The sequence below is a fragment of the Tiliqua scincoides genome, chromosome 3 (assembly GCF_035046505.1).
Source record: "Tiliqua scincoides isolate rTilSci1 chromosome 3, rTilSci1.hap2, whole genome shotgun sequence".
NCBI classification, from domain to species: Eukaryota; Metazoa; Chordata; class Lepidosauria; order Squamata; family Scincidae; genus Tiliqua; species Tiliqua scincoides.
In genome coordinates, this window is record NC_089823.1 from 163,617,477 (window position 1) to 163,642,865 (window position 25,389).

The window sequence follows — 25,389 nt, forward strand, 5'->3', positions numbered from 1 at the left end:
AAGAAGAAGTGGGAAGGGGAAGATAAGATAAATTTTATATTAATCATCAATGTCAAAACAATAAAATCAGAATAAAGCACACATTCAAACACATTCCAATAAAAGCCAGACATTTATCCCAAGTGTAATTTATATCAACCATTCATACTTCACTTTGCATAATCAGCAAGAATTTATCATAAATTATTTCCTTAAGACTGTGCTAGCCAACAAGGAGGGGATGTATACTATGATCAGACATGAAAATCCTCTGCTACGGCAGTGAAAGATCCATGTGTTAGGATAAATGTGTGCCATTACAAGCTTTTTGTTGAATGTGCAGTAAAAAACCAGATCATGCAAGCTGTGAAGTGTTTACTGTCACAGAACCAGCTGTTTCCTCCACTGAAATATTCATTAGAGGAATATTTTTTTTCTCCAACCCCATGCAGCTGTTGTGTTTGAGTAGAGATGAAGAACATGAGAACATACAATGGGCTGCTTAATGCCAACTTGGCTTTTTTATTTTTTACTTTTCACGGAATGCTAGTTTAATGGTACAATATGGTAGCATATCTATCTACCAAAGTCTGACATGTTTATACATGTTGGAGTGATCAAAACAATCCTGCTCCATAAGCCAACATTCTTTTCTTTAGAAAAAAATCGAATACTTTACATTGTTGAGGTCTCATGGCTATTCAAGCTTTGATGCCAACGTGCACAGCAAGCCAAAAACCCTAAATATGACATCTATACATATATCCTATGTATATTTTCAGACCGCTTATGTAGATTGCCCTTAATATATTCAGAAAATTGTGTACACATCTGGAACATACATGCACATCTATGCACAGACGCATGTCACTACTGACTCCCTTTTATAAGACACTTTAATGTACAACTATTGTTATTAAAGCCTTCTAGAACGTCTATTACATGATTTCAGTTCATATGCTCCATTTCCTCTGATGCAGCAGGCATTTCTAAGCAGACGTAGTCATATCTAGATTTCTTAAAAAAGCATTCCCCCCTCCCATTTAAGAGTTTAATGCACTAGTGCATAAGAGACATCGTTTCCAGCATGAATTCTCAATGTAATAAGATCTACTTCTCGAAAAGCTCTGTTTATATATTTGCTCTTTTAGTTACAAAAAATATATAGGATTGAAACCAACTGCATACATTTGATATCTGAACTGCGGTATACTGTAGCTGTACATATATACACATACATACACACACTATATATACACACACATGTATAAATTTAAAAATTGCACCCTCTAAACAGGATGAGGAAATGGCCCAAAGTGAGCCATTATTGGTAATTCCTATTAAAAAGTCAACTGCTCTCAAAATGATGTCAGGAGACTGAAGAGCACCACATACTTCAATATATAAAGGTGGGAACAGTATTATTCCAGATTGGTAGGTTTTGCCACTGTTATGTCAATGTACATTCTGAAGTGATCTGAACCAAACATTATTCTAAGTTATTTTCTTACTAATTGTACCATTAAAGCAAGCTAGCTTTAAAGAAAGATATACAACCAGTTAGGTGAAGTACTCATACAAGGTATACAAATTACTACGGATTCAGAAAAGTGGAAGAGACCATCTTATGTCAAAAGAGAACACTTATTCACATGTGCAAAACCTGTTAGTTTATTTTTCTATCAAATACGAATCTGTAGCTAGTCTGGGAATTCAAAACTACCTCACAGTAAGTTTACATGAAAAGGTTTTGTACAATGCAAGTATTTAAGACTTAACTATCCCAAAGTAAAGTAGGTGGCTCCATTCAAAATGCCAGCCTTCTCTCCAATTCTTGTATTTAATACATGTATTTACATGTTATTCTAGAGTCTACTATAAATGCTTTGAAATCTGCTGAATATCAGCTGACAATGTGAGCTGGCAGCCATTATATTAAGAATAGTTATTTGAGTGAATGCATAAACTTTTCAAGACTATATTCAGAGTCATACTGTTCTTGATCCCAAAGTTCACCAAGATTTTCAAGAACCGACTTCATAGTTGCTTTTCCAGAGGCAGAAGTGGCAGCATCCAATTTTTCAGTCTTTCCATCCTTCAAGGAATCCGAGCGGGAGGGGTGGAAGAGGAGAAAATAAAAACACACACACAAAATTTGATTTATTTTAAAAGCCTGGAATTATGTACATGAATATCAACAAGGAATTTGTTGTTAAAAATTGTTTAAAAACTGTTAAAAATTCTTTTTAAAAACTGGTAACTGCATACTACGAGTCAAGATAAGTAAAACCTTAACGGAAGGTTTAGATTAGAAAGAAGAATCTACAATTCTATTTAAAAACTTATTTAACAATTGTTCAAAAGCATAACCACCATTACTGCAGCATTAGGTGCTCATCTTCAGATAAGAAATGAACTATTCTTTACCTTGTCAAGAGTGAAGAGATCAAGAAGCTGATCTGTCCCCATGCTTTGTAAACTAGTATTCTCTTGACTAATCACTGTATTTGCTATATTCATTTTGAACTTCTGCAGACCCATTATTTTTTCTTCCAAGGTTCCTCTTGTTATCAGGCGATAAACATTAACAACTCGTTTCTGCAAGACACAGTTCATGTTTATAAGCAACAAGTCACACACCCAGAAGCCAGTCATAGGAATATTCCATATGGCAAGAGGGAACATAGGAGCTGATGAATATGAAAAACCTACACTGTCCAATCCTACCTAACTGCACACGGCAATGTAGCGGTATCTGCTGTATCCTGCAGGGGAGTTTCAGCATTTTGAGGCCTCCTTGGTAAAGAGAACATGTATTCCCTTCCCCTGGGTAAGCCCTGCTGCTGACATGGTTGAACTTAGACCTGCACCAGCGATATCGCTGGCAAAAGTCCATGTTGACCAGTGAAGGCAGATCAGGCCTGGGAAGGGGGTTCGGTTTTAGTGCGTACTGCTGCCCTTAAACCTGTCCCCTTCCCAGGCCTGATCTGTCCTCCTTCCTGACCTTGTTGCACCCCATTATACCCAGCCACTGCCACCCCCTCCCCGCCTTCCTCTGGATCCTGTACAATTTTACCACTGGTGGCAGCATACACTATCTATCACTAAGTGGACCTAGTAACTCATGATAATAATAATAATAACTATTTATATACTGCTTTTTAACAAAAAGTTCCTAAAGCGGTTTACAGAAAAAAAACCAAACAACTAATGGCTCCCTGTTCCAAAAGGGCTCACAATCTAAAAATATGCAAAAGAACACCAGCAGACACCCACTAGAAAAGACACTGCTGGGGGGAGGTGGGCTAGTTACTCTCCCCCTGCTGAATAAAAGAGGAGCACCCATTTGAAAAAGTGCCTCTTACTAGTTAGCAGGGGTAATGGCAGTCAGGATGCACTTGCTGACACTAATGTGGTTGCAACAGCCATAAAGCTGTCTACACCACTGGAACATTTGTTCCACAACCTGAAACAAGGATCAGGTTATGAATTACCACCACAGTGGTAGTAATATAAAAACAAATGCATGCATTCTTGGCTAGTCAAGGATTTTTTGTGTTGCTTTCAGGTTCTGAACAGTACAAACAAGTTTTACTATGTCCTGAGAATACCATCACTGTTCCTTTGGGGAGGGTAAGGTAAGGGTATGGAGAGAGGATAATTACTGAAAGTTTAACATGGACCTCTAAAAGGAATACAGAAGTAATTGTTATTAGTCATTTTATATCAGAGGCTATTCCATACAGGTTCCAGAGACCATTCTGATGGTTAGTGAAAGGCCTCAATGATGTACTGGAAACATCCCCATTTGCACAGGGCATAAACTTAAGACAGGCACAACCAAAATGTGCACAAGCTGAGAAAACCAAGAATGAAATAAAATTAGAGTTTTTCTTTGCGTTAGCTCTCATTTTTTGTATTGTTCAAGCGGTTTTAATTGTTCCTGAATCCTAACTGTTGATTACCTGTCCTATGCGATGTGCTCGATCCATTGCCTGCAAGTCCTTCATTGGATTCCAGTCATGTTCTACAAATACCACTGTATCAGCTCCAGTTAAATTTAACCCCAATCCACCAACATGAGTGGTAAGCAAAAGGACATCTATGGATGGGTCATTGTTAAACCTGTGTATGAAAAGCAGATATTTTGAATACAGACAGGCCACAGCTTTATTGCGTATAGCTTCCACAAATTTTAGAATGAATGACTGGTACCCCCAAGCCCCTTTTTAGGGCTGGGCAGGCAGGAAGGAATACCAACTTAGGATAGCTGCCAGAGTGAGCCAGTTCTACTTGCCATCTTCAACCCAGGATTGTGGCAGGCATAGCAGTTCCCAAGATGGAGACTTGCCCCTTATGCCCCTGAGTAGGGTTAATTGGCCTCTGAGGAAAACCAGCATTTTGTAATTGTAAGGCAACAGTCTCCTTGCATCCACTCCTGCATATGGGTCCCTTCTACTCAGAGATGAAGTCTGAGCCTGTATCAGAAACCATGGTTTTCTTTTTACCTCACAGTTCATGAACACAGATGAAAGTTAAAACCAACTCCGCAGTGACTGTTACTGTTAGCATTCCAAAGCACAGCCAAAGGAAAAAGCACCAAAATGATGACCATACTCTGCAGTATCATCTAAGAGATAGTCTTTGCCATTGGGCAGACTTGGGGCTTCTCAGCATTCTACTTTAGCACTGTCCAACCTCTAGCTTATGCCAAACTGTGCACTGGCTAGGTGTGTGTGCGGCGGGGGGGGGGGGGCTTGCTGATGGCCCCATCACCTGCTGCCACTGCTAAGCAGTGCGGACCAGGCTTTAACCCTGCTGGGTATCAGCATGCCTAGTACTTTGGCAAGGAAAGCAGTCATGTCAGCTTTAAGACACCACTCTCCTCTGCTGGCAAAACAGCAGTAAAAACAAAGGCAGTCACAGCTAGAGGCCTCTGTCTATCCTCTGCTGCAATTTACTTAATTGCCCCCAGCAACATCAACACAGAACTTGCTGCCACAAAAAAATTCATTCCCTGCCCTCCCAATCCTTAAAGGGTACATCCCTATATAAAGAACCTTTTGTGAGGAAGCAGAAAGCAAAATTCTTCAAACTTTATCCAGAACCACTCTACTAGCACCTGTCCTCTGTGCAAGGCAAGACTGATCCAGGAAGCCATGAGCTAAGCACGTGGAGTCATTAGTTCTAACTGGCCCTGCTTCATGATTGGGTGAGTGGCTAACCCATCTGTATAGAATGCTGCCTCCACCAGGGAACCACAGTCAGTTCTCCAAACTACTCTTCTATGCTGCAAGTTCAAAATATGCACACATATTTTGCTCCCTGCTCCCAGTTAGGGACTCCACTAAACCCTGCTCCCAGTTAGGGACCCTGCTCCCAGTTAGGGACTCCACTAAAATTCCTTCTTAACCCTGTGAACTGGTGACAGACGCCTGGCCTATAACCAATGAAAAATTATCTTACAATAATATACATTACAAGACAGAAGGGAGGCCAGGCATGAAAGTACTGGTCAATATTTGAATAAGGCTCTAACTTATAGCCCAGAAATTCTCACTCTGGCCAGACTTTTAGACTCCCCACCCAGACCACACATCCTAAAGTCAAACTGGCTTACTAGTAAGTCTTGCATGCAGCAGTATGAAAGATCCATGGACTAGAGCAGCACACACTACAGCAGCCACCTGGCCTCCTAATGCATGCCAGTCCCTTTACCTTCTCTCTCCCATGCTAGAATAACTGGGTCGCACTGCTGAGGCAGGGAACCAGACTGATCATATAAGAAGTAAGCACCAACTCAAAACATCTTGTCTCTTGAAAATACGTATGTTCTAAGGAATTGCAAGGGTACTTGTGTGGCACTGGTGGGGCCAGAAAGGACGACAACATGGTATCCTAAAGGCCCTGAAGTCAAGTAATCAGCAAAACCAAATCTGTATTATTTAAACAGTAAGGAACTCTTTTGGCAAGGAAGAAGGCTTGTAGAGCTTTGCCCCACTGGATAAGGACAGCATGATGAAAATGTTTGGTATAACCCTGCTCTGGGCATACTTTGTTGTTGATGATGATGCTGTTAGCTATACTTGTTACAACTTCCACTTTCATAACCACATTCACTAGCAACCTAAAAACCACCATCAACAAGTAACATTTTGGAAACCCTTTGCAAATGAGGCTAAAAGAACATGAATACTAATTTGAAATAAATTGACTTCTACCTTGACTTCTACACAATCCCCTACGCAAAGCTCTGTATACCTTTACTACAAAAAATTAAAACTGCCAGAAAGGCTGAAATGTTGTCCTCTATAAATCACACCATTTATATAATTCCTTCTAATTTGTATGTTCTGCCAGTTGTAGGAGGAACAACATGAACACTTATCCATTCACTTCCAACACCAAGAGGACGAGAAACAGGTTTTTGAAAAAGACAAAGCACTAAGATTCTCAGGAAGCCAAGTTCTATGCCCCTTGCTATAGTCTCTGCTTCCAGAGCCTTGACACACATACACATTTGCTCATTTTTTAATCTTAAAATACAGAGCACAAATTATACAACAACCTTACAGTAGATGCTAACATTTACTGTTACATGGACAGAAATTAACCACAAGACTCCATGCCTTTTGGTAAAACAGTAAGTAATCCAAACGCAAGAATGCCTTCGCTTTATAGCAGTGATCTAAGGACAGAACTTACCGTGAAACAATGGAATGTCTCTGCCCAGCAGGTATGCTGCCATCTAATCGCAGATAGGTAACAGATGGCAAATGAGGCTTGAGAAGGTCATTTTCTACTATATCCAGCATGCTCTTGAGCTGGCAGAAGATAAGGATCCTGTGCTGGGCAACAATGGTTTCCGTTCCATTTTCTGGTGAACCACCATTTCCCAAGCCACAATCTAGTAGCAACTTAAAAGACCAAAAATAGAGCATTCTGTTAACCACTTGAACTTAGTCCCATCAATAATACTAGGTAGATGTCATCCACAACACTAAACCATGAACAAGATAGAACTATACTTGACTTTGTATAAGAAGACTCAGAGCTCAATCCTATCCAATTTTCCAGCACCAATGCAGCCTCAATGAACAAACATTCCCTTACTTTGAGGAGGCCTCCATGACTGCTGCCCAACTGCAGGATGCAGCACATGCCCCTTTCGCATGGCTGCATCAGCACTGAAACGTTGGGTTGAACTGGGTCTTCAATTATAAAAAATGGATGCTTAACCCACTGAAAGATGGATGCATGCTTTCTAACAGAAGGTAAGAGTGCTACACTGAATGGAGTATAGTATCTTTTTATTTTTCAAAGTATTGCACTGTGGGGTAAAACCTACTTGAAATTTTAAAGGCTTATACTGAAACAGATACAACACAGATATCCTGTAGAGCAAGGGTGTCCAAAGTTTTTGGCAGGAGGGCCAGATCATCTCTCTGCCACTGTGTGGGGGCCGGGGAAAAAGAATTAATTTACATTTAAAATTTGAATAAATTTACATAAGTTACATAAATGAATACATTAAAGATGAACTTATATGAATGAATGAAGGTCTTGCAATAGCTCAAGGCCTATAAAAGGCCTTGCACAAAGCAAGGCTGGCCTTTCATTTGCTGCCGCATCACAGATGTGAAACCGCTAGTAGTGGAGAAAGCCCTCATCCCACAGCTCACACGAGAGGTCAAACAGTCGCCCTCATGCTAAGAGCAGTTGCATCAGGCCAGTGTGGGCTCCAACAAATCTCTGGAGGGCCACAGGCTCATTGGAGACTGGGGGCTCCCTGAGGGCCACATTGAGAGCCCTCGAGGGCTGCAAGTGGCCCCAGGGTTGGGGTTTGGGCACCCCTGCTGTAGAGCAAGAAGTGAATTTGTTTTCATAGAAGAAAATCATCCAAGATTGCAACAGAACAGGAACTGCATTTGTGCAGTCGTGTTAATAATTATTATAGGATTTATATATTTCATAAATACATGTCCGCAAGGACTGTATATTTAGTTTTCCATAGAGTATTTTGCAATTGCTGAGTACTTGGTATTTCTAATTTATTTAGAAATGAAAACTCATGATTTTTTCCTTTTCCTCCTTTCCTTTCCTTTGTTCCATACTTTACAGAGATTACGGAAAAGTGACAAAAAAAGAAAGGAATGTACTGCTGATTATTCTAGATTACTCTAGGGTGCTCACATCCCCCAATAGGACTACTAATAAATGACTCTCCTGTGGCACACCTGTAGACCATTCACAGCACACCAGCAAAATGGTTGAAAATGGCCGCTCCAGGCAGTCACATCTAGCCGGAAGTATAGGTGTGAAGCCAGCTGGGGCAGTGGGCTACAGACATGATTGCATACAGCAGCGATTTTCAACCAGTGAGCAGTGGCACACTGGTGTGCCATGGGAATTTGGGGAAGAATAATTTATTATTAGTGCCATTGGGCACTAATGCCCCCCCCCCACCAGCAGCATGGTGTGCCTTGTCAGTGATCAAAAGGCTGATCAAAAAGCTATCCTTGACAATTTTAGCACCTTGTCAGTGTGCCCTGAAATGAAAAAGGTTGAAAATTGCTGGCCAAGAGTGTTGCATTACAGCAATCAGGTGGGCTTCTTCCACACAGAGCAGCGGAACAGTAAGAATGGGCCCAAACAGGGACTGCTTTTTCCTGGCACAGCAGTCACAAGTTTGGAGACCGCTGCTCTGGATAGGCAGTTCAGGCTTTGTCTACCTGTTTCAAAGCAGAGAGTTTTGGTGCATGCTGGATGTCGCGGAGGGAAGAATTATCAGCTGCAAGTTTCTCTGTGATTCTCTTGTGTTCTGGATGATGAGCAGTTAAAACTAATGCTGGATGGTTGCACAGTTTTCTGAGATACTGTAATGCCTTAAAAAGAAAACCAAGGAAGAGATTAAGCTATACAGTAAGTTACTAACAATATATTTACATGTGGCAGAATTTAGTTTACTGTTTACAGACATTTTACAGTGTGAAAATGTTACTGGAAAAAGATGGATGTTATGCTCATCTTATCTATGAATAATGCTAATCACTGCCTGACAGTTGCACTCTGAAAGACCAAATATGTATGTGGTCCATAGTTTTAATGAGAAGTTTTTGGAACAGTAAAGTTTATTCATGGGATGGTTATCCTGACTGAACTCCAGCAGTGTGCTCAATGCAACTTGAACAAAAGATTATTTGCAACGTCTGAATAATCTGTTTCCAGTTCATCCTGAGTTGTTTTGGCCATACTACTCAATCTGTAAGTCCAATGGGTTCTGGTGCAGCACTCTAGTAAACACTCTCTCATAGTCCCAAGTTGAATACTATATCTATTAAGGATAAAAATACAGTGGTGCCTCGCATAACGAAATTAATCCGTTCCGCGAATCCTTTCGTTATGCGAAATTTTCGTTGCGCGAATCACGTTTTCCCATAGGAATGCATTGAAATCTAATTTTTGCGTTCCTATGGGCAAAAAAGGTCAAAACGAAGTCAAATTTGGTTTACAAAGTGTTTATTACGTGCTCTTTAAAGGCATACATACTGTACAGAGGATTTCTAAAATTTGAAGCATACACGAAATTTTTAATTTTTAAAAAATTCGTTATGCGAAGCACGGACCTAAAAAGTTTTCGTTATGCGAAGCACGGACCTAAAAATTTTTTCGTTATGCGAAGCAAGGCCAGAAATTTTCGTTATGCGAGTTTTTCAAACTCAATCGAAAGCTCAATCGAAAAACTCTTTCGTTATGCGAGTTTTTCGCTGCGCGGGACATTCGTTATGCGAGGCACCACTGTAATTAAACCTGTGTGTTTAATTATGAGGAGCTCCAGAAGGATCTTTCCAGACTGGCAGAATGGGCAGCAAAATGGCAGATGCACTTCAATGTCAGTAAGTGTAAGGTCATGCACATTGGGGCAAAAAATCAAAACTTCACATATAGGCTGATGGGTTCTGAGCTGTCTGTGACAGATCAGGAGAGAGATCTTGGGGTGGTGGTGGACAGGTCGATGAAAGTGTCGACTCAATGTGCTGTGGCAGTAAAGAAGGCCAATTGTATGCTCGGGATCATTAGAAAAGATATTGAGAACAAAACGGCTAATATTATAATGCCATTGTACAAATCTATGGTAAGGCCACACCTGGAGTATTGTGTCCAGTTCTGGTTGCCGCATCTCAAAAAAGACATAGTGGAAATGGAAAAGATGCAAAAGAGAGCGGCTAAGATGATTACGGGGCTGGGGCACCTTCCTTATGAGGAAAGGTTATGGCGTTTGGGCCTCTTCAGCCTAGAAAAGAGACGCCTGAGGGGGGACATGATTGAGACATATAAAATTATGCAGGGGATGGACAGAGTGGATAGAGAGATGCTCTTTACACTCTCACATAACACCAGAACGAGGGGAAATCCGCTAAAATTGAGTGTTGGGAGAGTTAGGACAAGAGAAAATATTTCTTTACTCTGCGTGTGGTCGGTCTGTGGAACTCCTTGCCACAGGATGTTGCCAGTGTGTCTGGCCTGGATGCATTTAAAAGGGGATTGGACAAGTTTCTGGAGGAAAAATCCATTACGGGTTACAAGCCATGATGTGTATGTGCAACCTGCTGATTTTAGAAATGGGCTATGCCAGATGCAAGGGAGGGCACCAGGATGAGGTCTCTTGTTATCTGGTGTGCTCCCTGGGGCATTTGGTGGGCCGCTGTGAGATACAGGAAGCTGGACTAGATGAGCCTAGGGCCTGATCCAGTGGGGCTGTTCTTATGTTCTTATGTTCATTTTATCTCATTTTAACAGCCAAACTAAATCTGTTCCTGGCAACTCCACCATGAACAATTTGACAAGAAATGTCTTATAGTACACCTGAAATCAGCAGTATTGATTTAAGTCAGATATTTATATCCCACCTCTGCATGAGCTTAAGGTAGTTCACATAAATCTAAAATTATATTGTAAAATACCACTAAAATCAATATCTGACAGCAGAGAAATAGCACAGACTTCTTCCTTTATCTAGCTACTCATTTAATACGACACACATAAGGGAGAAGACCTACTTTGATTAAAACCTAAATACACTGCCTAACATTTCTTTAAAAATTATAAAGTATCATTTAACAAAAAAAAGTGTAAATGCAACAAGACAACCCATTTTGCTTTGCTTCAATTTATAACTGCAGTACTGAAGCAACCAACCACCACTATCATTCAGCACCTGATCACACTTCAGCTTGAATGATTATAGAAAAATCTACTGGTTTTTAAAATATTTATAAAGCATCAAAAAATGATGGAATTTCAACCTGGAATACGTGTCCTGTGGCTTTAAGCTTTGGTTTTTCAGTCTCCTCAGTTATCGACGCTGCTGAAACAGTTTCTTCCACATCACATTTGGCACGGGATTTGGCAAAATCTTCATAAAGTTGAATCTATAAAAACAAAGGAATAGTTCCTAGACTATGATTAACTCCAGAGTTGTCTTACAAGAGGTAATCTCTGTTTTGTCAAAGTAGATGTCGATTCCCACATTAACCCAGGCAATAAAGAATCACTTCAGTTTGCGTCTCATACATGAGTGTGCACAACTGAAAATAAGTCACAATTTTTTTCACTGTGCACTGACAGCAGAACCCTATCTTGTGCTGGAACAGGCAGACCAAGAGGCTTGCGCTGTATCCAGCACAAGATAGGGTGCTAAAGTGACTCAGCCAGTGGTAAGGGAAAAGCCACTGCAGCCCCTATTGGTCTCCTTGGACTTGTGGCACCTCCTGAGGTGGTGCACGTCCGAGGAGAGTGGAGCGGCTTGCAGCTACTTGGGAATGGGGTTGGGACCCAGCATAAGAGCCAAATCCTAGCCCTGCCTGCCCATCCCCACGCCGTCCTCCGCAAGTCCCCCCTGCCCTGGAATGCATCAGCCAATGCAAGGCTCGCTCTGCAAGCTGCCATGGAGGCTGAATGCAGCCCTCCATGCTCCAGTGCACCTCTGCACTGGCACGGCTTGCTCACAAGGAGGCACAAACATGCTTTATGTTATGACTGTGCGCCGGGTCTCATTTCTTTGCAGCACTGTGCAAAGGCCAACGTAGCTATGATGTCTCCAGGGCAGTGGTTCTCAAACGTTTTAGCACTAGCACCCACTTTTTAGAATGACAATTTGTCAGGAGCCACCAGAAGTGATGTCATGGTCAAAAGTGACATAATAAAGGAGGAAAATTTTAACACCCCCATATGATAAAATAAAAAACAATCAAGTACATTAAAAGTGTACAATAAGTTTAAAAATGTATTTAAAATAAAATAAACCCTTCTAACCCCTCCAAGCAGTTGCTGATCTGTCAAAAAAAAATTACCCAAACTTCCCAAAGGCTGCAATCCTACCTGCACTAACCTAGGAGTAAGCCCCATTGACCATCATTGTGAAAAGAATATACATAGTAGCCTGTTAAAAGTACAGATCTGTACCATTTCTCCAAATGCAGTCGCATGCCATGGTAGCACCAAGTCTAATAAATTAAAACGAAAATACACAGTTCCCAACCCACAGATTGAGAAACACTGGTCCAGGGAAAGAGAAGCTGTTGCTCCATACCAGAACAGTCTGCACTGTCACCTTACTGCCAGTTCCCTTGGGAACCATCACACTATTGCTGGATTTTTCTATTTTTAAGATTTAAATGCAATGGTGAAGGAGAAGCCACATTGCTGCAGAAGCAGATCTACGGGTCCTTAATAGTGTGAAGTCAACACTAAACTGCTATTGTGAATGAATTAGAAGATAACAGGTTAATATCACCATTATCTTATGTTATCACCAATATGTTCTTATTGTACGAGTTAAATGCTTTTCTAACACTCCAAGACCCAACAAGGGTCATGTCAAAGAAGTCATAAGAAGTTTCTCATAAGTCAGCATGCTAAGCTTTTACCTTCAGTGCAAAATCAACAATAGGTTTCCAAGCAGGACACTCAATCAAAATGGGAATTTTATTCTAAGTTTAGGATTCTGAGAAAATCCTCAGCTTCTTTGTTTGTTGCCTACTAATGTCAACGTAACACCAAGCTAGCATTAGAATAAGAATTCTGCCCCTTTGAACTTGCCTGTAGAGGACTGAGGGTACAGTAATAGTCTTGAATAATTTTTGGTGGAAGGTCTTGTAGCACATCTTCTTTCATTCTTCTCAACAAAAATGGAAGAACTTGCCTATGCAATGCTTCCATTGCAAGAACACCTGCAAATAATCATAAGAGAAACCACATATGTACCACTAAAATGAACAGGATTATTCATATAGCACACACTAGCATAACAGTAAGACATCTGATTTTTCCAACTCTGCTTTATAAAGAAATAAAACCTTCTTACCTGCCTCTTGTTCTCGACTAGAACTTCGAGCATCTCTACTTGCTAATATAGGCTTGCCATAGCGAGCAGCAAACTGACGCTCAGTACCCAAAAATCCTGGCATAAGGAAGTCAAATAGTGACCACAATTCTAAGACACTGTTCTAAACACAGGAGAAATATTAGTTAGAAAAACTCTAATTAAAAACACACAAACGTATGCTAGACCAGGTTTGATAAGTTTACCATATGGTGGGAATCAGAATAGCTTCTTCCACCTTCAAGCCCGATTAGTGCCCATGAATTGTTACTTTGTTTGCTTAGGACCCTCACATTAAAATGGCATGTGCATAGACTCAAACGCTGTAATCGATACCTTATATCAGTGGTTTCAAAATGTTTTAGCATTAGGACCCCCTAAAAAGAAGTTTCATAAACCAGATGCTCAAGCCCTTGTGGCTATAAAGGAGAGTGGGCAGCAGTGCACCCCCCCCCCATGGCAGGCTGTTTAACCCTTGATGCACATAGCCTAATCAGCCTTGTCAGTCTTGTGACCCACCCAAAATTGGGTCATGACCCACTGGTAGGCCATAGATTCACACTTTGGGAACCACTACCTTATACAACAATTGGAACCTGACAGGGGACTATACTACTTTTCTGCATGTAAGCACTAGGCAAATGAAGTGTCCATGAGTGAATATTCAGCACATGTGGAAGTGGAACAGATTTTTTAAGACGACTTTTATCTGACCTCATTTACAAGAGGTTTGAAGTAGCTAACAAGACAGTTTAAAATACATTAGGCAGCAATAAAACACAAAATAAAAATACAAGACAGCAGAAAAACAGCACCCAGAGAGAACGGTAATCAAATCAGCAAACCAAACATCTTAAACATACCCAAAAAATGTTGAAGTAGGTTTTTAGGGAACAGCAGAACATAAAAAAAGAGAAGCAGGATAGTGAATTCCCCAGAGGTGCAAGTTCCACAAGGAGGGGGCTGAACAGAAAAGGCTCTCCTGTATGTCCCCACTGCTCTGATGTCAAATGAGTGGGAGACAGGCAAAACAGATATACAGACATGCATGATGGGTAGGTGCAATCCCTCTTCCCCACCATATGCAACCAATAAGTCAGAACCAACCAGTTTTTTTTTAAAGTTATATTCTATTTCTACTCCTATTGCTTTTGAACAGAGATCTGAATTACCTGAATTGGCGTCCCAGATAGTATTATTCTATAATTGGCAGTCAACTGCTTTATTGCTTTGGACAATTTTGTTTTTCCATTTTTGATGACATGGCCTTCATCAAGAATGCAGTAGTTAAATTTAATATTTCTAGAAAAGAAAACACAACTAATCAAATTAATGTTTTTAAAACAAATGATATACTGAATAAGGAGGAAGAACAGTTCTTACCTGAAGAAATCAATGTCATTTCTCACAACATCATAGGAAGCTACAATTAGGTTGTGCCTTTTTACATTATGTTGCAACCTTAAGAGGAAAAGGTATAAACAAATTCAGTCTTTAGATACGGAATGAAAAAATCTCTCTAAAGCACAGCTTTGTTATTTGTTTAAGCTGAAGACTAATTTCTATATTTTCACATCTCAACAGGAGATGCAACTTCAAGGCAAATCTTAAAATAAGAGGCTTCAATGATAAATTGCTTACCTTGCTCTTTCTGTGGGAGGACCAGTATAATGCAAAGGATTGAGATACTCTTTGGAACAAAATTTGCCCACTTCATCCACCCAATGTCCTGTAAGTGTGGGAGGGCATACCACTAAAGATGGGAGTGGAATGCTATCTGACATCTTAGTTTTTTCATATTCCTGGGCCCTTTAGACAACAAAACCCACATTACAAGAGATGCAAGCCAAAAGCTTTGAAGCAGAATATACTCTTGCTGATGGTCAAAGTTACCTGAGATAGTGATCTCCTGCAAGAATACAAATTGACTGCAAGGTTTTTCCTAAGCCCATATCATCACAGAGGATACCATGAAGTTTGTATTTATTAAGAAATGCCAACCAATTCACACCTTCCTGTAATTGTGAAAAGAAAAACAGTTTGCTAAGCACAAGAAAACAAGAGTAGAGTTGAGGCTTCTCTACCTAGAGAAAGATTTTACTACAAGTAAAAGCTGGTCCCCTGCTCCCAGTCAGGACTCTCTTTCAGAGATAAGTCTGTAACTCTACTTTCAAAGAGATACATAATCAGAAAGAACTCTCAATCTCTCTATAAAAATCATGAACAGAAGCAATGGATAGAAGACTACAAATCTGAAGTCCTTCCATAAAGTGATTTTTCAGGTGATATGATGGATATCTTAACAGTCTCAGTAAGCTAACAGAACTTCCTTTAAAGAAAAAAGTACCTGCTGATATTTCCTGAGTTCTGCTTTAATGGGAACTGGAATTGTATAATTTTCTAGTTTTTTCCCATCCAATAGTTGCTCCAGAAAGTGGCGCTCCTTGGCTTTAATTTTGATCAAGTCTTCAGACATGTTTGGTGGATCTGGAATGCCAGCCTGAAACAGGAAAAATATTTCTTGCATACTTTGGGAAGGAAGCAAAATCTAAGATTTCCTAGCAGATTCATTTAAATCACATGTAATGTTCTACCAGATACTACTACTGATGCTTAAAAAGAAAACTAATACTGGAAAAAATGTATTTCCATATCATCGGTGTACACAACACTAAACAGAATGAAGGGACAGGTCCCTGCTCCAAGGAACTTACAATCTGGATGTTTTCACAAATGTTAGAAGCAGGAAACCCACCAGAGAAGCGGTTGGCCCTCTGGATGGTGAGGGAGGGAAAAGGGAGATAAAAGGAGACTTCGAAATGGCAGAGAAATTAAATGAGTTCTTTGCATCTGTCTTCACGGCAGAAGACCTCGGGCAGATACCACTGCCCGATTGCCCCTCCTGACTGAGGAATTAAATCAGAGGTTAAAAGAGAAGATGTTTCAGACCTCATTGATAAATTAAAGATCAATAAGTCACCGGGCCCTGATGGCATCCACCCAAGAGTTATTAAGGAATTGAAAAATAAAGTTGCTGATCTCTTGACTAAGACATGCAACTTGTCCCTCAAAATGGCCACGGTGCCAGAAGATTGGAGGATAGCAAATGTCACGCCTATCTTTAAAATGGGAAAGAGGAGGGACCCGGGAAACTACAGGCCGGTCAGCTTAACATCTATACCGGGTAAGATGGTGGAATGCCTCATCAAAGGTAGGATCTCAAAACACATACAGGCCTTGCTGAGGGAGAGTCAGCATGGCTTCTGTAAGGGTAAGTCTTGCCTCACAAACCTTATAGAATTCTTTGAAAAGGTCAACAGGCATGTGGATGTGGGAGAACCTGTAGACATGATACATCAGGACTTTCAGAAGGCGTTCGACACAGTCCCTTACCAAAGGCTACTAAAAAAACTCCACAGTCAGGGAATTAGAGGAAAAGGTCCTCTCATGGATTGAGAGCTGGTTGAAGGCCAGGAAACACAGAATGGGTGTCAATGGGCAATTTTCACAATGGAGAGAAGTGAAAAACAGTGTGCCCCAAGGATCTGTCCTGGGACCGGTGCTTTTCAACCTCTTCATAAATGACCTGGAGACAGGGTTGAGCAGTGAGGTTGCAAAGTTTGCAGGCGACACCAAACTTTTCCGAGTGGTGAAGACCAGAAGTGACTGTGAGGAGCTCCAGAAGGATCTCTCCAGACTGGCAGAATGGGCAGCAAAATGGTAGATGCACTTCAATGTCAGTAAGTGTAAAGTCATGCACATTGGGGCAAAAAATCAAAACTTCACATATAGGCTGATGGGTTCTGAGCTGTCTGTGACAGATCAGGAGAGAAATCTTGGGGTGGTGGTGGACAGCTCAATGCAAGTGTCGACTCAATGTGCTGTGGCAGTAAAGAAGGCCAATTCTATGCTTGGGATCATTAGAAAAGGTATTGAGAACAAAACGGCTAATATTATAATGCCGTTGTACAAATCTATGGTAAGGCCACACCTGGAGTATTGTGTCCAGTTCTGGTTGCCACATCTCAAAAAAGACATAGTGGAAATGGAAAAGGTGCAAAAGAGAGCGACTAAGATGATTATGGGGCTGGGGCACCCTCCTTATGAGGAAAGGCTACGGCGTTCGGGCCTCTTCAGCCTAGAAAAGAGGCGCCTGAGGGGGGACATGATTGAGACATACAAAATTATGCAGGGGATGGACAAAGTGGATAGAGAGATGCTCTTTACACTCTCACATGACACCAGAACCAGGGGACATCTGCTAAAATTGAGTGTTGGGAGAGTTAGGACAGACAAAAGAAAATATTTCTTTACTCAGCGTGTGGTTGGTCTGTGGAAATCCTTGCCACAGGATGTGGTGATGGCGTCTAGCCTGGACACGTTTAAAAGGGGATTGGACAAGTTTCTGGAGGAAAAATCCATTACGGGTTACAAGCCATGACGTGTATGTGCAACCTCCTGATTTTAGAAATGGGCTATGTCAGAATGCCAGATGCAAGGGAGGGCACCAGAATGAGGTCTCTTGTTATCTGGTGTGCTCCCTGGGGCATTTGGTGGGCCGCTGTGAGTTACAGGAAGCTGGACTAGATGGGCCTATGGCCTGATCCAGTTGGGCTGTTCTTATGTTCTTATAAGGAAAGAAGGATGAAGGTAGGAGTGAATAGGGGAAACATACAGGTTGAGTCTTGGTATCCATGAGGGTTCCGTTTCCACCACCCACGCGGATACCAAAAATCCACAAAAGTACCAAAAAATGTTAAAGGAAATCCATTTAAAAAACAATGTCCTTTTGCTCAGCGATTTAAAAACAGCCTTGCTGACCTTTATAATGCACAACAGAAGCATCAGGCAGACTTCCTCAGGCAGAATTAATCATTCTTTCTTCAGATATTTGGAAAGGCTTCACTTGCATTCTTTCACTTTGCAGTCTTTCACTTTCACTTTGCATTGATGCTTCCTAAATGCTAGGCCAATAGTTGTCAAACTTTTAGCACTAGGACCCACTTTTTAGATTCTCATTCTCATTTAGATTCTCATTCTAAAAAGTGGGTCCTAGCGCTAAAAGTTTGACAACTATTGGCCTAGCATTTAGGAAGCATCACTTTTACCATATGTACTTCTTGTTCACTAAGATTTGCCAGGAGGCAAATGCAACTCTTGGCCTACTGAATCCTAAAACACTGCAGAAACCCCGTGTCTCTGTCAGAGCCCACTGGAAGTGTCATGACCAGAAGAGACATCATCAAGCAGGAAAATTTTTAACAATCCTAGGCTGCAATCCTACTCACTCTTACCTAGGAGTAAGTCCCATTTACTATCATTGGTAAAAGCATATACATAGTAGCCTGTTGAAAGCACAGAACTGTAACATTTCCCCAAATGCAATCACATACCATTGTAGCATCAAGTCTAATATATTAAAAATAAAATATTGAAATGAATGGGGACCCACCTGAAATTGGCTAGCAATCCACCTAGTGGGTCCCAACCCACAGTTTGAGAAACAGTGCTAGATTGTTTAAGGCTTCATATATTAATACCTAAACTTTAAATTATGCCAGGAAGCTAATAGGTAGGCTATAAATATTTTGAAGAACAGGCCCGACCTCTGTCAGAAGATGGAAGGAAAAACATACCGCAATGGTCTACTCCAACATTATAGTAACCCCTGCTAATTGGGTAAGAGGCACTTTTTCAAGTGGGTGCTCCTTTTTTTTTAGCAGGGGGAGAGTAACTGGCCCACCTCACCCCAGCACTGTCTGTTCTAGTGCCTGTCTGCTGGTATTCATTTGCATCTTTTTAGATTGTGAGCCCTTTTGGGACAGGGAGCCATTTAGTTATTTGATTTTTCTCTGTAAACCTCTTTGTGAACTTTTAGTTGAAAAGCAGTATAAAAATACTGTTAATAATAATAATAATATAGTATTAAACATTTGACCATGTTAAAACAACTTGCACAAACTACATATCATTCAAGGATGTCACATTGAAGAAAGAAGATGATACTCGGTTCTTCCAAGAAAGGGCTCAGATATAGTTTCTCATTAATAATTCAGATGCTTCATTTATTAATGAAGAGCCTTGTTTATAGTATACAGTGAAAATTTAATGCATTACTTGATACCATCATCTAACTTTACACCCTTTGCTATATTCGCTATGCCTTATCAAATAAATACTACTCTTTTGATACGCTTCTTATGTTCGAGTGTAAGCATTGGACATCATAAGAATCATTTTTAGCAATCTGGATGAAATTACATTCTGGGGTTGTTTTTTTTGCAAACTTGTTCTCAATCCAAAAACTCAGAATTTTTTATTGTTGCAATATAACACTGCTCCAAGGTTTACAGGTATAACCTAAATTATCCATGTATTTTTCACTTACGATTTTATCTCAACACAATGAGAAGAGTCCTTTAAATTAAAGGAAAAAAGTTTTCCTTGGCAATTTTCCTTGGAGTGAAGAACAGCTTCACTCCAAGGCAAGTGACCCCTCCCTTCCTCCAAGCATGTGAAAGAATGATAATCACCATGCATTCTTTCCCAGTGCTGTGCTCTGAGTGAAGGGAAGGGTCGCTGGCTTGGAGTAAAGCCTTTCTAAGCGCCTGAACAGAGACTGATGGATGGATTATCTGCCTAATGCCTCTGTCTTACATCACAAAGGTAAGCAAGGCTGTTTTTAAACCATCTAGCAAAGGGACATTGCTTTTTAAATGGATTTGCTTTAATGCGATTTTTGCCATTCACATGAGTTCAGGGAACAGAAACCTCGTGAATACAGAGACTCAACCTGTACAGCAATCCTTAACCATTCAATAAAGATCATACAATTCCAGGTTCTAATGAATGATATTGTTTGAAAAATAAGGGTATTGAAACACATGAAGCAAATAGTGCCTGATGACTGTCACTACATACAAACTCAATTGAGACTGCCCTGCTAACTGGGCAACGCGGTGGTTTTCTGCAGGGAGAGAGCAACCATCCCTATTCACTGCAGCATAGAATTCCTCTCAGTGCTGTTGCCTTCCTTTGTGTCTTTTTTTCAGTTTGGTAGCAAGGAATCATCTTTTTATGCATGTGATATGAAAACTACTTTGAGAACTTTGTTGAAAAGCAGTACAGTATAAATATTAAATGATAATTATGTGATCAATACTACTAGTACTTATTAACAATATTTATATACTGCTTTTCAACTAAAAGTTCACAAAGCAGTTGACAAAGAAAAATCAAACAACTAGTGGCTCCCTGTCCCAAAAGGGCTCACAATCTAAAAGGATGCAAAAGAATACCAGCAGACAGCCACTAGAAACACACTGCTGGGATGAGGTGGGTCAATTACTCTTCCCCTGCTAAATAAAAGAGCAGCCACTTGAAAAAATGCCTTTTACCCAGTTAGCAGGGGAAAATTAGCAGAATTATTATTACTAATAATAATCTGTTCATGACCAGTGTGAACAAGTGGCATAAATAAAAAGAAGCTATAAATCCAATACAGGCCAGTTCTCTTCTTTCTTAAAACTAGCAGACCTAGTGACTTCAACTAGAACTGCATCTGTAATAACAACATCGCTTCTTGGCCTTTTGGCTAAGATCAAGCAAAACATTCTCTATAAGATTTGTTGGGAGTATTCAGGGTGCCTCAGTTCAAATGTGTTCTTTCTGCGCTACTCCCTTAGCCCAGTGCTTTTCAAACTGAGGGCCCTGGTCTCTGCCCCCTTAAGGGGCAGGGGCAGCCTAGAGGAGGGGGAAGGCAGCGGTGCAATCCCCAGGACTGCAGGGGCCACTTCCACTTAAGCAGGGACGGGTGTGATCGCTCTGCATCCACTTTCCCTGCTGCGGGAACCCCTGCCAGAGGTCCCCGCACTCCAGGGAGGCTGCAGGAAGCTTGGGTAAGTACACCTAAGCCCCTGCAGCTCCCTGAGCAGCGCAATCCTGGGGATTGCACCGCTGCCTCCTCCCCCTGCCCCTGCAAAGACTTATTGGCTCTCAAACTCTCCCAGAGTTTGAGAACCACTGCCTTAGCCTTGTGTGGTTCTTTTTATTCACTTGCATACTCCTCAGCAGAGTATTTCCATAAAATGTACTCCTCATAAGAGCAAAAAGTTTATACAGTGGGCCCTCTTTGCCCGTGAATTCAGGAATCGCAGATCTGATTATCCGCTGGTCCCGAACCTGTGGGGTCAGCCTGATGGGAGCTACACTCCAGCTGCCTCCAGAGGGTATTCTGAGGCCCGAGGAGGCCACACATAGCCTCCCCAGGCCTCATCATAATGCCTTCCAAGGCCTTCAGGAGTCCTCAGAAGGTCACTTCTGGTTTTCTGGGGAAAACCTTCTGAGGCCCAGGGAGGCTTCATATGTAGTAACTGTAAATAAATGGCCCAATAACACAAACATATTTTATACCCAACAATTGTTCAGTGTGATCCTTGAGCTTGTTTTGAGGAACATAGATTTTTGAAATTGTGTTCAACTTATGTAAGATATAGTCATAAATTTGGAAGTGCATTCAGCTTACTACAGTATTTATTTTTTATAAAGGCATAAGAGAAAGGGGCTACAGAGCCGGTGCAAAAGTCTATTTGTACAGCTGTCGTGTTTTGTTTTTTAAATGTCACAAAAGTAAAGAAGGTTACATGCAACCATTGGATAGTATTTCCCCACACACTGGACTTAGGAAAGCCTTCACCTTCTACATATGAAAACCATACTCAAGTATTCATCACAGTCTCTTCTCTTTTTACCTGTTTGAAGAACTGAAGATTGCCTTTTCATTGTTTTACACCAAAGTGTTAGATATGTCCTGAGAACTTCTAGGCGACTGATCACTTTCACATTATGTTTTGGCTTTTTTACCATGCTGCTTTCAACCACTGCTCCATAACTGATAATACACTGATGACCAAAAACTAGCCGTTGGTGGGGGTTTCGGTGACAGCTACCTGTCTTTCTCTCTGCTTTGCTGGCCCTGCAAGGCATTCTGGGGCACAACCTGTCTGCTTAAGGACTTGTTTACCCTTGGGGTTCAGATACGCCAGGTTGGGAACTACTGCCCTAGCCCAGGGGTGTCCAAAGTTTTTGGCAGGAGGGCCACATCATCTCTCTGACACTGTGTCGGGGGCCGGGGAAAAAAAGAATTAATTTACATTTAAAACTTGAATAAATTTACATAAGTTTACATAAATAAATATATTAAAGATGAATTTATATGAATGCATGATGGTCTTACAATAGCTCAAGGCCTATAAAAGGCCTTACACAAAGCAAGGCCAGCCTTTCCTTTGCTTCTGCTATTGCATCACAGACGTGAAACAGTAAGCAGTGGAGGAAGCCCTCATCCCACAGCTTACGCAAGAGATCAAACAGTCACCCTTACGCTGAGAGCAGTTGCTTCAGGCCAGTGTGGGCTCCAGCAAGTCTCTGGAGGGCCAGAGGCTCACTGGAGACTGAGGGCTCCCTGAGGGCCGCAGTGAGAGGCCTTGAGGGCCGCATGTGGCCCCAGGGCTGGTGTTTGGGCACTCCTGCCCTAGCCTCACCACCACCATCTTGGAGTTGTAAGTGCAAGAGGCTTTTGCATGCGACTGTGTGTAGTCTACCGCTGTGTATAGGGGTCTGTAGTAAATAAATGCTAAATAAATTCTAGCAGGAATGTTTCCCTCACACTCTCTTGCCTGGGAACAATTCACACCAACCACCCACTGAACCCAGTACTAGTCAACTGTTCTGACCAGATGAAGGCTATGCAGGACCAAGGCAGAGGGGGGAAGCACTGGCCTAAAGGACAGATAAGGAAAGGCCATCTTTCTTTCAGTTGCTGCTTGTAGAGTTTCTGATCATGAATTTTTCTTTCTTGTCCTGAGACCATGAACAAATGTGCTCCTGAGACAAAGTGAACATCCACCTTCCCACATATTAATGGTTGCTCAAAATTCTGTACAGCAGACTGCTCAAATTTTCATAAACAAGAGTCCCACAATTTTAGAATCCAGGAGTTGCAGAAAACAGAATATACACATTTGGAATTCAAACTGACTTACCTCAAGAGGCATTAACCTAATTAACGTTGCGAAGCACTGAGTGGCCATGAAACGCACACAGTCCGTCTGATCACTCATTCTGCCCAGAACTGGAACCACAAGGAGGACTATATAGGGGATGATTCCAACATCTAGTTGCTCCATTACAGCTGAATACATAATTAAGGAACTTCTTTCGCAACAGTTTTGAAGTCATTTCAACTCCAACAGCATTTCAGGCTTACTGTTGAATTTATATCAAGTCTTATTTCTTGTCATCATCTCATTCCAAGACGATCTTAAACCAAAGATGCATCTAAACAAGACTCATTAAGTTAATGCAAGAACATTTTTTATTATCTGTTCAGGATGGAGGTCAAGCAATATATAAAACCCTGCAGCTCAGCCCTGCCAAATGCTAAGAAAACACATTAAAATGAGGTAGAATTTAAAAGATGAGAGCATGCTATTTTTAAAATATTAAATGGAAAATTCACTTTTTAAGAAGGGAAAGTGTCAGAACTAGAGTGATCCTCTTTATAGGGCAAGTCATTCCACTTCTTTCCTCAACTAAAAATTTTTTATACTGCAGAGATGTAGATGTTGTTAGATGCAAGCAGTACCAAAGAAACCACATAAAAGTTATTTTGCCATGAAATATAAACTGACTAACTCCTTTACTAACTGAGAACCCAATCCTATCCAATTTTCCAGTGCTGGTGCTATTGTGCCAGTAGGATGTACACTGCATCCTGTGCTGGAGGGGCAGACACCGGGGCCTTCTTAAGGTATGGGAACATGTTCTCTCTGACCATGGGGCTGCATTGTGGCTACACCAGAGCTGGAAAGTTGGATAGGACTGGGCCCTGAGTTGGTCAGCATGAGGTAGTCAAAGTATTCAACTGGCATCAAGGAAATTCCCATTTAACTGTTAAGCTTATTGAGGACCTTAAGTCTACTGTCCTATCACAGCAACACCCTTTTAGAACACAGCATTAGAAAAAGGTTCTTTGCTATTGTGCTTCTCCCTAATCTACAGAGATCTGTTCTTTTATGCCTCCCTTCCCTACAAGCATCAGTTGGTACAGAAATCAATTTTTCTTTTCTTGTACCACATATTTTAACTCTTTATTACATTTTTATTCAATCTTTCCTCCAAGGAACTTGGGCTTGCATATGAAGTGCCTCCCCTCCCCTGCTCCAATTTTATCCACTATATCACACCGGCTCTCAATATTCACATTTAGCAACAGAAACATGTATATTTAGATCCATAACCTTCTAAATAACCACAGAAAATGGCAGAGGGCACAAGAGCAGATGCATCTAATTCTGGAAACATAACCAAATGCTTGCTGGCAGCATACTAGGCAAGAAACAGGCAAAGTAAGGGATGAAATTAAAAAGATGATCATGAAAGGTAAGCAGAATTGAACCATATGGAATGATTTAGAGAGACACTGAAGAACAGAATGTTTAAAGAAAAAGAGTAAGGGTAAAAAAGAAAAATCAAGGACAAAGATGCAGGAAGAAGAAAATTTAGGCCGAGGTTAAACACTCAAAGTCCTTTCAGTACAACAAAGTTTTTAAAAGCTGAAACCTAATAGGGGGTTAGCTGAATCTAGTTGGTCTTCAGTTGGAAATAAATTGTTACAATAAACCAGGGCTCTTCAAACCCTGGCCCATGGGCTGAAACTAGGGTTTGGAAGAAGCCCTCCCTCTGTGAGCAGCACTTAATGTTTCATCACATCACAGTGTTTCTTTCAAGTTGATCTGGGCACAGGGATGCTCTGGGTAGTCGCACCTACATGGACATCCTGCTGCACAGCCTTCTGGAACACTGGGTAATAGATGCGACTGCCTAGAGTGTTCCTGTCCCCAGATCAACTTGAAAGAAACATCGCTATGTGGTGGAACTGTAAGCATCACTCAGGGCATTTTCAGGATAAACAAATACTCTTTCCAATGGCGATAACATACCACAGATACTTGAGTATAAGTCAA

The 25,389-nt window shown here is 41.1% G+C and overlaps 1 protein-coding gene across 2 annotated transcripts in view; it reads right to left on the bottom strand.

The window, feature by feature from the left end:
* Positions 1–485: 485 nt before the first annotated feature.
* The window catches only part of BTAF1 (B-TFIID TATA-box binding protein associated factor 1), a 71,754-nt gene continuing 46,850 nt past the window's right edge, over positions 486–25,389 (bottom strand). For both annotated transcript variants that reach the window (XM_066621901.1, XM_066621902.1), the window contains 14 exons: positions 23,407–23,555; positions 15,711–15,863; positions 15,257–15,378; positions 15,005–15,172; positions 14,747–14,824; positions 14,536–14,665; positions 13,346–13,487; positions 13,081–13,211; positions 11,286–11,411; positions 8,712–8,864; positions 6,685–6,896; positions 3,945–4,104; positions 2,407–2,577; positions 486–2,074 (listed from right to left, as the gene is read on the bottom strand). In XM_066621901.1, the coding sequence (XP_066477998.1) occupies positions 1,925–2,074; positions 2,407–2,577; positions 3,945–4,104; positions 6,685–6,896; positions 8,712–8,864; positions 11,286–11,411; positions 13,081–13,211; positions 13,346–13,487; positions 14,536–14,665; positions 14,747–14,824; positions 15,005–15,172; positions 15,257–15,378; positions 15,711–15,863; positions 23,407–23,555 (2,045 nt within the window). In that variant the 3' untranslated portion in view covers positions 486–1,924. The remainder of the gene's footprint in view (positions 2,075–2,406; positions 2,578–3,944; positions 4,105–6,684; positions 6,897–8,711; positions 8,865–11,285; positions 11,412–13,080; positions 13,212–13,345; positions 13,488–14,535; positions 14,666–14,746; positions 14,825–15,004; positions 15,173–15,256; positions 15,379–15,710; positions 15,864–23,406; positions 23,556–25,389) is intronic.